The 18,766-nt window shown below is 37.7% G+C and overlaps 1 protein-coding gene across 5 annotated transcripts in view; it reads left to right on the top strand.

Annotated features, from left to right (window-relative positions):
- The window catches only part of Vinc (vinculin), a 336,038-nt gene that overhangs the window by 178,181 nt on the left and 139,091 nt on the right, over window positions 1-18,766 (top strand). For all 5 annotated transcript variants that reach the window (XM_090383807.1, XM_090383806.1, XM_090383804.1 and 2 more), the window contains exon 14: window positions 6,844-6,955. In XM_090383807.1, coding sequence (XP_090239933.1) covers window positions 6,844-6,955 — 112 coding nt within the window. The remainder of the gene's footprint in view (window positions 1-6,843; window positions 6,956-18,766) is intronic.

The raw sequence follows: 18,766 nt of genomic DNA, 5'->3' as shown, positions 1-18,766 counted from the left end.
GTTCTTACTGTGGATTCCAGTAGCGCAAACGTCTTTGCCAATTCACAAATTTTCATTCTGCTATCAAAATCCTTGATAATGTTAAGTTCCAAAGATATCATTTTCCTTTTCTTACTAGGTGCAGGAGAATCAAATTTACTTCGTTTGAATGACATAGTTTTTTTAAGGGTTTAGAAAACGTATAACAAAACAATCTTAACTTTCGTTGATCATAGAATCATAATTTTGCACATAGAGTTCGTGCAAAACACGTCCAATGCGTATCACAGCAAGAGAAACACTGAGGGTCATTTTTCATATGCCATCGATATACGGCTTGACCAACACGATCCATTTCTCTCATGAAAACGATGTAATTTCCGGCAAAAGTTGAGCACGAATTCGAATGCACATATATAAATATGACAGTTGGAATACAAATTCCTGTATATGTGTGCAGCTCATGCGGCAGCAAAGTTGAATTTTGTTCATCTTTCCCTTTCACTCTCCGCCGTCGTACCGTATATCGATAGCATATGAAAAACGACCTTGAAGATAGTGGGCGGCAGTGTTGCCAAACGAAAAAAATCAAGAACCGCGTAATTCCAAGTTCGCGTAAGTCGGGGTATTACTGTATACTCAATTTTGTCCTTGTCAGTGTTTATCTTGCTCTTCATTTGTCATCTTCAGTTTGTCATGACAAGTGTTTCTTGACTAATTTTTTCTTCTTTGGATTTCTTTTTACCTATATGTTTTTTGGGCTTTATCACTTTCAGAAAGTATTCCTCATCGATACCCTGGTCCTGGATTGTTTGTAGAAGCTCAAACTTGTTAAGTTCCAGTACATACTCCTTTTTCTCCTCTTCCATTACCTTGTATTTAGGTGTATCCCAGCCCTATGAAAGTGGTTTCTTCTGTTAGCAAGCAGAGGCCACACCAAGAAAAATTATACCCCGTGAGTTTTGCACAGTCTTTCCAGAGCTGCATTGATTTGTTAAGTGAGTTTCAGTTTGGTACAAAAATTTTAATTGACCTGTATATCTGACTACCAGTCATTATTCAGCTGAGCTAATTTCCCTCTCTTCTGCAACCCTTTTTACTCTCCGCTGAAAGAAAAGGTATATCTCAAAAAATTATCTTAAGCAGTCGAGTTTGGGTTCCCTTTAGTACTCATAGGTTCTATGAATATTGGTGCCCTATTGAATAATTATTGCTAATGTTTCGACTATGCAATAATAATAAAACACTTTCTGAAACAACAAAGAATTAAATATATTGCCAATTCATATTTTCATATATACACGCAGGAAACAAATTCTTCATAAATAGGCATCTATACAATTTTTGAAGATTTAAGTGTCAATTCACTATGCTTTAAACTAAACCAAGTTTTTTTACACAAAGTGTCATTAATGAACTAAAATGGTTCATTATGCTTTAGACTGTTTTTTTTTTTTAATTAAGCTTGTAGAATTTCGCTGGTTTTATATGAAGCCACTTGTATTCTTTTAAGGAATTTCTTTTGCTGGATTCCAATTTTTCTCAAAAGACAATAAACAGGTTATCTCTTACCTGAAAAATTTTGAGAGATTCAGGCAAAGCAGTGGAATCTAGGTAATCCTGCAAACGCAAATTATTATTTTTTTTATATATTTGATGCTGAAGTGAGAAAAAAAAACAAAAAGTTCTACTGTAAAGGTAGCAAAATTAACAGGATGATTTTAGCCTTCCAATCATTTAAACACTTTGCTTAAATACACAATCCTTATTATCATGCAAATGCAGGTAACCCTCGTATAGCACGGTAGTTTGGTTCCTACAAAATCTCGTGTAATGCGAAACAGTGTTATATGGGACTAAGAACCAGTACAAAAAGGGGGGGGGGGTTTATGTTCCAAAAGCTAACAAAAATACGCCATTTTTTTTATAACTATTGGAAACTTAATTTTTATAGTAGTAATAACTTAATATTTTAACTTTATTATTTTTATAATAGTAGTAACTTAAATAGTAATAACTGAACAAATGTCTTGCCTTACAACCTGTGATTATATGTCAGGTAATGTATGTTCATTTAATTTTCTTCCTCTTCATCCTGCTAAGCACAATCTCTTCTGCAGCATCTAGATTTCGTGTACCTTCTGCTGTCTTTAAAAGTCACGAACTGCATTCTTCGAAGTCACAATTATTTTTTATGGTCTCAAACAAGCACAAGTTCGATAGCACAGAACCTAACCCAGGGATCTCCCAACAAAATACAGTGGACCCACACTTTAAATGATATGTGAAATTCGGAAGAATATTTTCCAGTTAGCAAAATAAAAATAAATTTATGCTTACATACATAGCTTAATTAATACATACTGTGATATGTACATACTAATTGATATTTCTGTAAACTGACTTTTTTTTTTTTTTTTTTGTTGTAAAATTTAAAACAGTAAAAATGATAAGTAATTAATAACAAAGAACATTGTGCACACAAGTTGCAACAAACACAATACGGAGTAACGAATTTCTGAAAAATTTGTTTTTCATATGATTGAATATTTGATAGAAATGGAAACACTTTTCACCATAATAATGTGAAACCCACAGAATTCCAGATATCGGTACTATAGCAAATGCAAGAAGATCGAGTTTACTACCCATTTATTATTGATTACACTCACAGAAAAGACCAATAAATTGGAAATTGTTTGTATTGTTTTATGGTAGTGACCTCCAAAATGCGCTTTAGAAAAATATCACAAAGGCAATAACGACTAGCGAGTCAACAGCAGGGATTCACAAAAAGGAATGGAAACATTTAAAATTACATCTAACATAATAGCAGGGTTTTCTCAGAACAAAAGTTCAAAAATACAGTGTTATGCGAAATTTCCAGCGATTCTCAAACTGCGTCAGAGCGAAACCTTGTTGTAGATGTACAGTGTTGTGCGAGGATTGCCACAATTTATCAATTGTGTTAGAGCAAAACAGTGTTGTAGAAGTACCGTGTTATATGGGGGTTGCCTGTACACAATTTCCTAAACATTACCAAGGAAATATAATTTAACCAGCATTTATATCTGTATAGATAATGTTTACCATTTCAAGCATGGTAAATATTATCTATACAGATAATTATTCCTAACTTTGGAATTAGCATCCTACATTAGTATTCCATTAATTTCTCTCTTTTTATTATATCACCTCTAGCGAATGCATGTCTGCTGGCGTTAAACATGTGAAACACTTAAAAGCAGCTCACAGTAACAATACTAGACTACAACAGGTAAAGATAAAAAAAAAACTGTTTAAACATTCAGCATATTTGATTATTAAGTATATATTATATTAACAATAACTTAATAGTGCTGAATTGAGTTTAAGTTGGTGGGGAAATGATTTTTAATACATTTAGCAAATAATTGCCATTCTACAGATTGATTAGGCTCTTGTCATCTACTCTACTGCTGTGTTTGGAAAGAATTGCAGAATTATATCAGTGAACAGTATTTTTTAATGAAAGAAAGTCATGATGTAAATCAAAGAAAATATTTTGGGACCCAAGAAGTTTAAAATCATAATGAGTTGCATGACTACTCAGAGACGTGATAATATAAAATGTTAAACATAAAGTGGCATAGTGTACCATCAAAGAAGAAACCAAATCTGCATACCAATACAGCAATAGAAAATATAAATAAATCCACATGCAGTAAATTGCAAGGAAATTATAAGAACGAAATGAGGATGCCAATAGAATTAAAACTCTGATATCTGCCCAGCAGTGAGCTATGTAATAATCTATTATTCTTGAAATGTATTTATTAGTGGCCTGAAAAAATAAAAAGCTTGTTCCTTTTTTTCTTCTTTTTTTTTTCCTTGCAGTAATATCCTCCTTAATTATTTAGCATTAGCACATGATGCAAGAAAGCAAGCTTATATAGCATCAGCAACCCCCCCCCCCTTATTTCACCCATCCACTCGCTCCTGATGTTTGTCAAGTTCTGCCTTGAATCTGTTTAAGCTATCAACTTCTACAACGACAGATGGAAGTTTGTTCGTTTGTTCCATCAATCAACCACTCGCTGGCTAAAGGCAAACTTCCACACATCTATCCTACAACCGTCTTTCCTCAATTTGAATTTATGCCCTCTCAGGTGATTATTCTGAGCAAGAGGAAGAATCCCATCAGCATTGAGCATGCTCAAATCATTCAAGGCTTTATACACCTCTATCAGATCACCTTGCAGGTGCCTGGTCTCCAGACACTGTAATTTGCAAAACTTAAGCTTTTCTTTGTAAGAACAAACCTTTGTTCCATTCCTAATTTTGTTACCCTTCTCTGTACTTGCTCCAACAGCTCTACATCCTTCTTAAAATGAGGCCTCCAGACCTGTATACAGTACTCTAGGTGTGGCCTGACCATTGCCTTATACAAGGGGATAATCACCTCCTCGTCCCTGCTAGCAAAATTACTGTATATCATTGACAAGACACCATGAGCTACTCTTGCAGACCGCGTCTGCACTGCTCAGAAAACTCCATATCTGCCTGCACAATTACCCCCAGGTCCTTTTCATTCTCTACCACTGTCAGTGTGGTACCACAGAGTTGATACGTTACTCTGGGATTACTGCTTTCCATATGTAGTATGGGAAGCAGTCAATGTTTAACTTCATTTGCCACCTCTCAGCCCATCTGCTCAACCTTTCCAGATCCTGTTGCAGTAGCATAGTGTCAGTAGTGCCATTAACAACCCTGCCAACTTTCGTATCGTCTGCAAACTTGGACATTAAGCCTGATATACCATCATCAATATCATTTATAAATACAGAAAACAACAATGAACCCAACACCGAACCTTGAAGGACTCCACTAATAACATTAGTCCACGAAGAGCAGTGTCCATTGATTATCACTCTCTGTCTTCTCCCACTCAACCATCCCTTTATCCATAGCAGCAATTTGCCTCCAATGCCACACTGCTCCAATTTGTGCAGCAGTCTTCCATGTGCAGCAGTACCAAAGGCGTTTCTAAGATCCAAATATATGATACCAAAGTTATTCTTTGCATCCAGTTCCTTTGTGACTACATCATAGTACCCAATCAAATTAGTCAGACAAGACTTCCCCTTAACAAACCCATGTTGTGTCAGAGCTATAACTGAAGTCTTGTCTAGATGATCCTGCAGTGCTTCTTTAACCAGTGCCTCCATTAATTTCCCTGGAACAGAAGTTAAACTTACAGGTCTGTAATTACCTGTGTCTCCCTTTGATCCTCCTTTGTGGATTGGGGTCACATTTGCACATCTCCAGTCCATGGGTACCTCCCTGAAGTCCTGGGAAGCTTTCATGATTATGGCTAAGAGTTTGTTTACTTCCTTTGCTGCCTCCTTTAATATAACTGGATAGATTCCGTCCACCTCAGGTGCTTTTCTTGTGTTTATCTTCAACAATTTCTCCTCCACTTTACTCTTAGTTATTAGAAGATTATCTAATAACTAAGAGTACACCTAAGAGTAAGATGTACTCTTACAGAGGTGTAAGAGTACATCTTACACCTCTGGCATTCCCCTCCCTGAATAACTCCTCATGTGTGAATGTCGATGAAAAATATTCATTTAGTTTCTTAGCTACCTGAGCAGGATCATTAACAGTTGAACCATCGATATCAAGTGGACCAATCTGATTAATCCCCTTCTTTCTAGAGTTTACATAAGTAAAGAACTCTTTGCTGTTTTTCTTTGCATCCTTTGCCAAAGATTTCTCTTAATCTGCCTTCGCCTGCCTAACCTCCTTTGTAACTTTTTACAGACCGGCTTATATCTATCATAGGCTTCTGTGTCACATGCTAATTTATATGTATCCCATGAATTTTTCTTCTCTGTCACATGTCTACTTAGTTCATCTGACATCCATTTAGGCCTAAATCTTGAACAATATTTCTTTGTTGGTATGAAAAGCCTAGTAGCTTCCAAGGTTAATTCTTTGAATGCTTCCTATTTTGAATTTGCTGTTGGTAATATCATCAGTTGGTTCCACCATATAGACTTTAAATACTGTCTCAGACCACCAATAGTCACCTTTACAAAAGGAATAACCCTTCCCTTTACCCTTGATGGTAGTTACCTCCTTGAGTAAATCCCACTTCAGCACACTGTGATCACTGCCACCTAGTGGTTCCTTTATCTGCAGATTCTTGATGCATGAAGAATCACTACTGATAATCAGATCAAGAGTATTACTCCCTCTAGTTGCGTCCCGAACATGCTGCTGCTGTAGAAAACAATCATCCAACCAATCCACAAATATTTATGCTTTACTAGATTCAGTTTCATTAACTCATCAGAATTCTTGAGAATTTATTCAATTTTGAGTTTTATAAACCCAAATCAGGCAACTAATACTAACTAGTTGAGCATTTTTGATTTTCAAAGTGATTTTCTTAATTGCACCCATTATAAAGTAAGTACTATTACTTGGAAACACAGATAGGATATAGTTGTATCTATTTGAATATTTCTAGACAGTTTGTACAAAAAAAAAAAAAAAAGAAAAAAAAAAAAAAAAGAAAAACCAGACACATTTTTTGAAATGATAATTCAAATTTGTATATACATGAACAACACAGGAAGCTCACTTGTGAAAATCACATATATGTGATTTTTGCATGTGGGGTTCTCTTTTCACTTCTTGCTTCTGTTGCAGATCCATACATGAAAACAAATATATATATTCGTGTACTCCACAGAAACTACACACAAAAACTCTATTAACAAAGATATTAACTCTTTGTTAAAATATATATTCCAATTTCGTAAAATTTTTTCCAGAGCCGATTTTGATAAATCCTTTTTTGTTTTTTTTTCATAGGCAGCAGATGAGCATTTTGAAAATCTGAGAAGACAGTATACAGAAAGTATTCAAAAGATGAGAAATCTTGTGGATGAAGCCACAGATACTACCAGTTTTATGAAAGTTTCAGGTATGCTGAAGATTTCAGTGCTTATAACTACTTGTTAGTGCATTTTTTTTTATTTTAAATAAGCTATAGTATATGCGAATATCTTGTTTGAAAAGAGTCTTTTACAAAGCACTAATATCTTGTATTGTGAGTATGTTGCTGTGATTTGTCAAAAAGTGGTTTGTCAATCAACAAATGATGATCCTGAAGTCAGGAAACTCAAACTTTTATGTGCTGTATGACCCCAAAATCATAAAGTGCTGATGATCTAACACCAGCATCTGTTGTTTGTAGCAGTCTAACATCAGCAACTGCATTTGAATGAGATTCAGAATCCATATATCTTGAATAGCATTCTATTTCAATATCAAATGACATATTGTAAAGAGCTGATCAATGTCATCAGCTTCAACATACTGCCCATCCCTGTTTCTCTTCAGTCTTGACATCCTAGGCTGTGGGACGTCAAGTAAAATTTTATTTGTTTTGATGCAAATTTATGTTATGGCAGTGAATGTGTTAACCTGGAGTGAGACACACAGGGGCTTTGAAATTCCACATGATTTCAGTGATTTTTGTGCTCTCCACTTACTTGGACCACACAGCTGAAACTCAATACCTTTCAACAGAAATGTTTGGTTTCACCACTGAAAAATTCCAAAAATTTCTCTTATTTATCATGCAAATAGGAGAAATGGAGGATCAAGTTAAGTCTGTTTTTGATAATTATATGCACATGCTGAAAAACAAGAATTTAAAATTAGTGGCATTTCTCATGTCCAATTATTTAAGTTTGCTGCTTTGCAGTTATTGCAGTATCTCCAGTTATTACATTGGAGATGCTGCATTATATTGAGTATTGCAATCGGTATTGCATTATACTGATTACATTGGGGATTGGAGGTTCTGCAGCCTGATTTGAGCCCCAGAACAGAATAACCAAGTGCAAACTACTCTGGTTCAAAAGGACTTAGTTTTATTAGGAGACTCCATTGTCAGGGAAATGGGAAATATTTTTGTAATAAGGATAGGTGGACTAGAACCAGGGTATGTCTGCAGGGAGAAACTATTAATGATGTCATCAACAGACTATCATATTTTAAGGGGTTAAATAGAATATTATTATTCATATGGGAACTAATGACATTAATCATACACGATCTGACGATTTGTTACACAAATATAGGACCATGCTGAAGAAATGGCGTGAGTTAGGTTATTCTGCAATTCTGCCCAGGCACGATAGGAGAGATTATATGCTGAAAGCCTTGTGGATTAACTCAAGATTTGAAGGACTTTGCAAGGCTTTTGGGGGAAAATTTCTATCAGCTTGGCCCGCACTTGTAGGTAGAAGGAATCTGTGTTGTAGAGACGGGATACATTTAAACAAAGGCGGTGCAAGAGTTTTTGCCAGTATATTGATGATGCCTTAAAGGTTCAGGAAAACTGCTAGTTTGAGGGGACAAGGATAATATAGATAGAGTTCTTGTTTGTTACCGCAAAAGATCATATTACCAAGATGTTCTGAGGGCAGAAACGCTTCAAATGAGCGAGTAGCTAAAGCAAGAGAAGCAAGCTCAGATAACTCCAAGGGGGTGTGTATCAGAGTAGTTAACTGTACAAATTAACTCTAAGGACTTAATTGTTTATGCAGTAATGTCAGAAGTGTTGTCAATAAAATGAGTGAATTCAAACTACCGGTTACAACAAGTAACACTGACATAATAGGGCTTACAGAAACATGGTGCCACCCGGAGATAGGGGATGATCAGTTTCAGTACGGTATGTAAAATGTATTTAGGAAGGATAGGGAAGATAGAAGAGGTGGCAGGGTCATGCTTCTTATCAAAAGGAGCCTGAGTGTGATGAAAGCTTACCTGGATTCAGATGTTTTGCATGCTAGTATAGAATCTGTGTGGTGTGAGATAGTTGGAAGCAAAGGTGTAATGAGAGCGGGAGTAATCTACAGGCCAGGTGATTGTGAAGATTATGATGAATGTTCTACATGAAAATGGAATGGGCAAGTAAGCGTGAATGTCTTATTATGGGTGATTTTAATTTGCCTCTAATTGATTTGAGCAAATGGGAAGGAAACTCCACATGGGGGGAACAAATTTTTGAAATCGGCTAGATCAGCGGTTCCCAACCGGTGGTTCATGAACCCCCAGGGGTTCGCACTAAAAATTCTATAATAGCGTCTGCTTAGATTTACATAGGTATATTATGTAAACTACAAAATATAACTGGCATCTCCATAGCCAGATGGGCAGGAGCAGCAGTGCATAGCACACACTTCTTGATTAGACCAGGGTTCGAGCCCGTGCCCACCAAATACGGAGGATGCGGAAAGGTCAGGGAATGACCACTGCATATCTCCGGAGCAATATGGCCTTAGTTGCTAATGCTCCTAAAAACCAAACAACAAACAAACAACAACAAACAAAATATAACTAATGATAAACAATAAAGTAAAACCAAATTAAATAAAAAGTAAAGAATTGCCAAAGAAAGAAACCACATCTCCCACAATTCCTCATAATTAGTTTACTATCTTACAGTATATCATGTTAAATAAATATGTTTTCCATACTAAATTTTTATTTTTGATTCTCAAGGACCATTGTTATGTACAGGTATTTTTTTTGAACCTGTAGTACTTAGTACCGTGCGCGGGTTGAACATTGAAAAGTTGAAAGAAGATACTTGTTGACATTAGACTTGAACTTCTATTGATTGTAATTTTCAGGAAATACATAAGAAGGATGGTTGTTCCAGAAAACGGAAATTGAATGAATAAATGAGGAAGAAGAAAAGTTGGTTCTGTGAGTTTGAAGTTGGACAGTAAAAGGACGTTGACTGGTTGTGGCACACGTTCGAACTGCTTTGAAAGAGAAAGTGGGAATTATAGAAGCCAATTCAGAAGAACAGTACCCTTGGAAGTATCTATAGAAAGATGTATGAGACAGAGAGCGGAGAGACTGTGTTAGAGATGAGACTGTTACGTGGGTTGCACAGTGGTATTGTCACTGTCCTCCTCACACCACATGGAAAAGGCCGGGGTTCGAATCCTGTCGATGACGCAAGGAATTTTAATGGGTTTTATTCACTCCGTGGCTGAGTTAGTCAGTCTCAGACACGATAAATATATGGGTAGATGTAATCATTTATGGGTGATCCTAATATCTTAATTTTTTTTTTTTTTTTTTTTTTCTGTTAGAGAAGAGACATTAATTAACCTAACTCCCTCTTTTGAATGGAATCCAGAAGCCTGAGAGAGGTTTTGTGGGCACTGCTCCAGATGTGGGAATAATATATTTCATAGTACACCGGATTTGTGATTTCTACAGAGTCTGAAAGAAAAGAAACAGTTTGGAAGAAAAGTAATGCCAAGAGAAAAAGAGAAAACCAAGTTTTTTAGATGCAGAGGAAGCAATATTTGTAATGTGCGTGTGCCAAGAGAGATTAGAAGTCAGGGTAATCCCTAAGGTTTTGCCTAGAAATCAGAGCATCATCGAAGATAAACATAGGAGGAGAAGAATCCTTTTTGCGAGATATAAGACAGGACTGAGTTTTAGAAAGACTGAAATTAAGTTATCTTTGCCCCACTGGAGAATTACCTGGAGATCAGCAATTAAAGAATTGGTAGTGAATATTCGAGAAGTTGAAGCTGATTGAGCAGGGCAAGGTTTCTCAAACTGGAAGGTGGAATGCAATGTGCTATCATCAGCAAAAACTATGGGTAGGATTTCTGGTCAATGGAAGAAGGTCATTAATATACAAGAGGAAAAGAGTGGAGAAAAAAACTGAACCTTGGGGGACTTGATGGCTCTCTGTCTTCTAAATTCTCCACATTAGTGGAGAAGTTAGAAGACAGTGAGCCATCTACCATTAACCAGTGAGGGATCAGAGAGAAAACTGGATAACCAATTAAAAAAAACAGTTGGCAAATCATAAGATGAAAGTTTGTTTAGAAGACCTTTATGCTAAAACACGATCGAAAGCCTTTGAGATGTCAAGAGCAACTGCTTGTGTTTCACCGAACTTTTCCATTGAATTAGTCCATAAATGGGTAACATAAGCCAGAATATCACCAGTGGATCGACACTGATGAAATCCATACTGGTGATCATTGATCAGACAGAAGGTTTCTAGATAGTTTAAGAGTTGGCGGTTAATTGATTTCTCCATTACTTTAGAAAGAGTAGAAGTAATTGCAATGGGACGATAATTGGATGGGAGGGATTTGTCACCCTTTTTAGGAACTGGCTGGATATGAGCAAATTTCCAAGCAGAAGGAAAAACACCTTTGGAATAAGGAAGTGGAAAGCGGCAAAGAACAGAAGTAAGTGCAGGAGCTCAGATTTTGAGAAAAAATGGAGAAATACCACCAGGACCTGGAGCTTTCTTAGCATGAGATTCATCAAAATCCTTCTGACATCTTTTTGACGGAAGACTACAAGAGGCATTGAATGAAGACCACAAGAGGCATTGAATGAAGTGTACTGGGAATGGTTTGAGGTGATTTACCAAGATCATCAATACATGATTTGGAATAAAAATAGGATGCTAGCAGATCAGCGTTATATTTGGCGGATGTGGCAACAGAAGCATCTGGTTTTGAGAGAAGTGGGAACAGAGATGGGCAAAAATTGCAGCCAGTAGTTTTGGCAACAGACCAAAATGGTTGGCTACCATTGGACAAGAAGCAAGTTTTTCGGCTCTTATGTTTATATAATTTATGTAATATTATGTAATATTTATGTAATAGTTTATGTAATATTAATAACTTAATTATGGACATAGCTTTCAAAATTGTGAATTCCATCAGAGGACAATCTCTTCCAAGGAGACTTTTCAAAATGCAACTCTATGAAAATGAACCAGATCTGATATTACACACACAAGTGAGGTGGCTGAGTCGGAGTAAGTTTCTACAGAGATTTTGAAATTTGCTGAATGAAATTAAAAAAATTTGTTGATCAAACTTTTTTGGGGAGATGATTATCAGCAGCTAAAAGATACGGAGCGGTTGTGCAATCTGGCTTTTTTTGGCAGATTTTAGTAGTAAATTAAGTAATCTGAATATGGAATTACGAGGAAAAAATAAAAATGTGAATGACATGATTAGTAGTATTTCTGCATATAAATATCAATTTTTGGCAATGGCTAAGGATCTAAAAGAAAAAAAATTCAATAATTTTGCAAATATGCAAGATCATTTGCAAAAATATACTGTTTTTGAATTTAATAGTGAGAAATATGTTTCTGAAATTGAGAAAGCTGTGGATGATTTTGAAACCAGATTCAGTGATTTTAAAACAGTTGAAGACATTGTTCAATATAATTATTATCCATTAGATACAAAACAAATTGCAGAAAAATTCGCTGAGATTTTCACGTGGGGAAAATATTACTTGAAAATGAAATTATTACATTCCGAAATGATATCTTCCTAAAAGTCAGATCATCATAAAAAGATTTTTGGAAATACATTTACCGAGAAAAGTACCCAAATGTAAAAAAATGCAGTGAACTTTTAAATTCTTGTTTTGCTTCCACATATCTGTGTGAATTGGCCTTTTCATATTTGAAACAAACAAAGACGAAGAATCGCTGTTCTCTTATGGACTTACAGAAGATTCTTTACTGTTGGCCTTATCAAGTATATCCCTGATTTCGAAAGCTTGGCAGATTACATGAAGACACAAACTTCACATAAATTAAAAATTTGAAAAATTTTTTAATTTCATAATACATATGAAATTAAAATGAGAATTCTGATTTGTATTTAATTTTAAAATTTATAAACAACATTTTTCAATATGTGTTGATTAATTTTTTTAACCTTGTGCAATGAAATTCTTGAGTTGACATGTAGACATGTATAGTATCTTATGTAGGACAGCACCTGAACGAAAGTTCAACTCCACCTTTTTACACTGTGTTGGTTACAGAGCACTGTAACAGGCCAGAAATGTGTGTAATATCATGTTCGTGCAGTGTGTGTGTGTTTGTTGTTTAGTTGTTTCTGGCCGTTTTGTCACCAGGCAGGCAGTCACCTGTAAAGCCTGCCCAGTGTCTATCTACATGGGGAGGTAGGCCACAACTACGCATGAACCATAGTCAACCTCAACAGTCACGCACTGAATGTCCAAGGAGAGTTTGGAACCATTCAAAAGAACCCCGTGTCAGCAAGCCGGCAACAGTGCGCGCATCACACACACACACACACACACACACACACACACACACACACACACACACACACACACACACACACACACACACACACACACACACAGGACAGCACAGCAGAAGATGAAGAGATAAAGAATAAAATAGCATAAAGTAAAAAAAAATAATAAATAAAAAAAAAAAAAAAAGACTACCATCTCAATTCTTGAGATGGTAGATCGTAGCACATTTTGAAGAAAAAATGTAGATCGCATCAAAAATTAAGTTGCCGACCCCTGATATACAGGAATTTTTCTAGCAGGGATAAGGAGGTGATTATCCCCTTTTATAAGGCAATGGTCAGGTCACACCCTGAGTACTGTATACATCCTCATTTTAAGAAGGATGTAGAGCGGTTGGAACGAGTACAGAGAAGGGCAACAAGATTAGTGAATGGAACAAAGGGTTGCTCTTACGAAGAAAGGCTAAAGTTCTGCAAATTGCAGCTTCTGGAGGCTAGGCACCTTCAAGGTGATCTAATTGAGGTGTATTAGACCTTGAATAGTTGGAGTATGCTCAATGCCGATGGGATTCTTCCTCTTGCTCAGAATAATCGTGTGAGAGGGCATAAATTCAAATTGAGGAAAGACAGTTGTAAGATAGATGTGCGGAAGTCTGCCTTTAGACAGCAAGTGGTTGATTGCTGGAACAAACTTCCATCTGTCGTAGAAGTTGATAGCTTAAACAGATTGAAGGCAGAACTAGACAAACATTTGGAGTGGAGTGGATGGGTGAAATGAGAAGGGTCTGTGTGTTTTTTTTTTGTTTTTTTTTGCTGATGCTATATAAGCTTGCTTTCTTGCAAGCTTATATAGTGATGCAAAATAACATTAGCTAATGCTAATGTTATTTTGCATCGATGTTTACAGAAGAAAAACCCTTTACTTCAGTGAGAAATTATGGGAGTGAATTTGAAAAAAATGTAATTAATGATGCTGAAATTTTACATGTTTATTTAATGAAAAAACTTTCAAGCCACAGGCCAGTAAGACTCCTGGGGTTAATGGCATATACCCTATTGTTGTTGTTATGGGAGTTTAATGGCGCATAAGCTACTATGGCTATAATGCGCCTTATACCCTATAATCTTAAGGGAGGCGGCAAGTGAGTGCATTGAACCATTGAGGCTAATTATGAGAGCATCACTGGACTCAGGAGTGATTTTGTTGGATTGGAAAAGTGCTAATGTGTCTCCAAATACATTGGCACTTTTCCAATTCTAAGAGTGAAGTGGGAAAATTACTGGCTGGTTAGTCTAATTTCAGTAGTAGGGAAAATCATGGAGACAATGATCAGGGGTGGAATTCAGGATCATTTAGATAGAAATGGAATTCTGAAGGATACTCAGCATGTTTTTGTAAAGCGAAAACCATGTTTATTTTATCTGGTTATCTATTTTGACAGGATCACTCAAGAGCTGGACTTACGGAATAATTTCAACATTGTTTATTTGGATTTCAACAAAGCATGAGTCGTTACTTTATAAGCTGGAACAGGTTGGAATCACAGGGAAAGTCCTTAGATGGATAGCTGGATGGCTTCTGGGCAGGAGATAGAGGGTTGTGATAAATGGTTATTCATCAGATTGGGTTGATGTAAGAAGTGGGGTTCCCCAAGAATCAGTAATAGAACCACTGCTGTTTTTGACTTTCATAAATGACATCGATAAAGGAATAGAGGGCATGATGTCTAAATTTGCAAATGATGTAAAGATTGTTAGAGTAAGTTAATGATCACAGGCAAGCAGAGTGGGATTGTCAGAAAAAGACTCCAGGGATGGTCAGAAAAACGGCAGCTATGCTTTAATCCAGCAAAGTGTAAGGTATTGCACCTGGGGAACAGTAACCCCAAAATAACCTATACACTTGGCAGAGTTGAACTAAACTCGGTAGTGGAGGAAAGAGACTTGGGTATTACAATACGGTCAGACATGAAGTTCGAGCATTGTAGACAAGTTGCAAGGAAGGCCCATAGTGTCCTATCGATGATCTATCAAACAATTGCTAATAGAGATAAGGAAGTCATAATCCCATTATATAAGGCCACTGTTAGACCACACTTGGAATACTGTGTTCAAGTATAGAGACTACACCTAAAGAAAGACATTGTGCTTGTTAAAAGGGTCCAAAGATGGGTAACTCACGTGGTTAGATCGGCAAAAGGGCATCCATATGAGGAAAGACTTCGAATATGTGGGTTGCAGAGCTTGGAAACTAGGCACCTTAGAGGAAACTTGATTGAGGTGTTTAAGGCTCTGAGAGGCATAAACAAAATGAATGAGGATGAAATTTTCACAGTTATAAATGATTCTAGAACAGGGGGCCATAATTTCAAGTTATGGGGGGGGGGAGATGTTTAGACTATTGCAGAAAGTTTTTTTTTAGCCAGCGAGTTATAAATTTCTGGAATAAGTTATCTACATGGGTGGTAGAGGCTGACAGTTTGGGGGAATTCAAAGGTCAGCTGGATAATTACCTACAAGAGGAGGGAAACTCATAGGTTGTCTATTTCCTTTTCTCTTATTGATTATATTATTTTTAAAAATTTCTTCTTATTTTATTTTATTTTATTATTATTATTATTATTATTATTGCTCTTATATTATTTCTCCCCGATTGGGGGTTCCACCTCGTGACTGGTATTGCTACCAAGTACACAGGGTAGTTGTTGTTATGTCTTGTGTTACTGTTGGTCCCAGTACAGCTTGTGGGTTGTGGTCTCTAGTATTGCCTGGGGTTTGTACTTGTAGTACGGTACACTTTCTTCGATCAACTGGTATTTCCTTGCTAGCTTCTGATGTATTATCCTGTCTACATGGTCATGTCTATGAGTGTAATCAGCCTGGGTGATCACCTTGCACCCTGCGGTAGTGTGTTGGATTGTTTCTGAGTGCAGGTTGCATCTTTGACATGTGTAACCTGACACTCCACGCTCCTTCGTGATGTATTTGCTAGAGTTTCTGGTGTTGGATGGCAAGCATGAATCCTTCAGTCTTGGAGAAGAGGATCCCTCTCTTGAGCCATGCATTGGAAACCATTTTTTCTGTGTGAACTTGATGGAGGTCATTGTAGTGTCTACCGTGGAGTGTCTTCTTTGCCCATCTGTCTAGCTTCGTTTGTGTTATCTGGGAAGTACAGGACTCTTCGCTTAGGTTGAGTGGAGTATACCGCTTGTCTATCTTCCTTATGGCCTGCTGGAGTGCTGCTGTGTGTTTCTGAAAGTAATCCTTCAGGTTAACTATCACTGTCTTCTGTTACTCACTGAGGTCTATCAGACTGCTTCCTCCTTCTTTCCAGGCAGTTGTCAGTCTCCATGGCAGCTCTTGGTGATCATTGTCCTTGTCTTTCTCATGATATCCTCCAGCTCGGTGTTAGTCAAATCTATGACCCCAAAGGAGTATGTTAGCACTGGGACTGCATATGTGTTTTTTGCTTTAACTGTGTTCCCTCCATTCAGCTTTGCTTACAGCAGGCTTCTCAGTTTCTGATGGTATTTTTCGGTCAGGCAGACCTTAATTTCCTTGGGCTGTAACTGCTGAACCTGCATCATCCCCAGGTATTTGTAGGCATCTCCCTCTGCCATGGCTTTGATCTCTTTACCAGTCTGCAGCTGGTAGTGTCGGTTGACTAATTTTCCCTGGTGCAATCCGTGGGTCTTGCACTTGTCTAGACTATTATTATTAATATTGCTCTCATTATTTCTCCCTGATTGGAGGTTCCACCTTGTGATGGATATTGCTACCAAGTACACAGGATGATTGTTGTTATGTCTGGTGTTACTGTTGGTCGAGGAACTCTTACTATCCTACAGGTGTTCAGGATTGCGACTTTCTGGAGTTACTTGTAGGTATTCGCTGGGAGACCTGTTGCTGTTAGGCTGTTATGTAGGGTCTTTGGCACCATAGCTGTGATTGACACGATGATCAGAATGGTCATGTCATTACTTGTTGCATATGCCACATCTCTTTGATCTTCTGTTTTAGGTTCGTGTACTTCCTGATTTTTTTCCTCTATGGGTTTTCTGCTGATTTCCAGTGTTGGGTACTGCTATATCAATCAGATAAGTAGCCTTTTCCTTCTTGTCCACAAGGGTTATGTCCGGTCTGTTGTGCGGGATTGTCCTATCCGTTATTATGGCGCAGTCCCAGTACAGCTTGTGGGTTGGGGTCTTTAGTACTGCCTGGGGTTCGTACTTGTAGTACGGTACACTTTCTTTGATCAACTGGTATTTCCTTGCTAGCTTCTGATGTATAATCCTGGCTACCTGGTCGTGACTATGAGTGTACTCAGTCTGGGTGATCACCTTGCATCCTGCGGTGATCTGTTGGATCGTTTCTGAACCCAGGTGGCATCATCAACATGTGTCATCAAACACTCCAGACTCCTTGGCTATGTATTTTCTGTAGTTTCTGGTGTTGATTACTTGGTCTTGGATGGCGAGCATGAATCCTTCAGTCTCGGGGAAGAGCATCCTGCTTGTGAGCCATGCATTGTAAGCAATTTTATCTATGTGATCTTGATGGAGATCATTGTAGTGTCTGCCATGGAGTGTCTTCTCTGCCCATCTTTCTAGCTTCATTTGTACCTCCTGGTTGGGGGGGGGAACTCCTCGCTTAGGTTGAGTGGGGTATGCCGCTTGTCTGTCTTCCTTATGGCCTGGTGGAGTGCTGCTGTGTGTTTCTGGAAGTTATCCTTCAGATTAACTATCACTGTCTTCTGTTGCTCAAAGTTGTTTATCAGGTCCTTTACTCCTTCCTGGGCAATTGTCAGTCTCTCCAAGGTAGATTTTTTTTGGGTGGTGCTGGCGGCTCTTGGTCGTCATTTTCCTTGTCTTTCTCACGATATCCTCCAAGTCGGTGTTAGTCCAATCTATGATCCCGAAGGAGTATGTTAGCACTGGGACTGCATAGGTGTTTATGGCTTTAACTGTGTTCCCTCCATTCAGCTTTGCTTTCAGCAGGCTTCTGAGTCTCTGATGGTGCTTTTCGGTCAGGCAGGCCTTAATTTCCTTGTACTGTAACTGCTGAGCCTGCATCATCCCCAAGTATTTGTAGGCTTCTCCCTCTGCCATGGCTTTGATCTCTTTACCATTCTATAGCTGGTAGTTTCGGTTGACTAATTTTCCCTGGTCCAATCCGTGGGTCTTACATTTGTCTAGACAAAATTCCATCCTAATATCATTGCTGAATTCTTCAGTGATCTGGAGTAGTTGCTGGATGTGCTTCTCAGTTCCTGCGTAGAGCTTGATATCATCCATGTACAATCAGGTGGGTGAGGGTGTACAGGCTCTTCCTTCCTTCTTTGAGGTTATATCAGTACTTGCTATTGTTGAGCATGGTGGATAGCGGGTTAAGTGCTAGACAGAACCACAATGGGCTCAGGGCATCTCCCTGAAAGATTCCTCTCCTGATGGGGATTGGCCTGGTTGTAATGTTTTCGACCTTAATGGTGGTACTCCATTTCGCCATTGTTTCACCTAGGAAGTTGTCACTATCAGATTGACTTTGTAGATGTTCAGCCAGCTATGACGCACAGAATTGAAGGCCTTGCGGTAATTGATGTAGGGTGTGTACATGTTGCGGCGCTTCTTGTAGGCTTG

This window comes from Mastigoproctus giganteus, chromosome 10 (genome assembly GCF_048544385.1).
Source record: "Mastigoproctus giganteus isolate SK-2022 chromosome 10, ASM4854438v1, whole genome shotgun sequence".
NCBI classification, from domain to species: domain Eukaryota; kingdom Metazoa; phylum Arthropoda; class Arachnida; order Uropygi; family Thelyphonidae; genus Mastigoproctus; species Mastigoproctus giganteus.
Note: the sequence above shows the minus strand (reverse complement) of the source record. Positions and strands in the feature narration are given on the sequence as shown.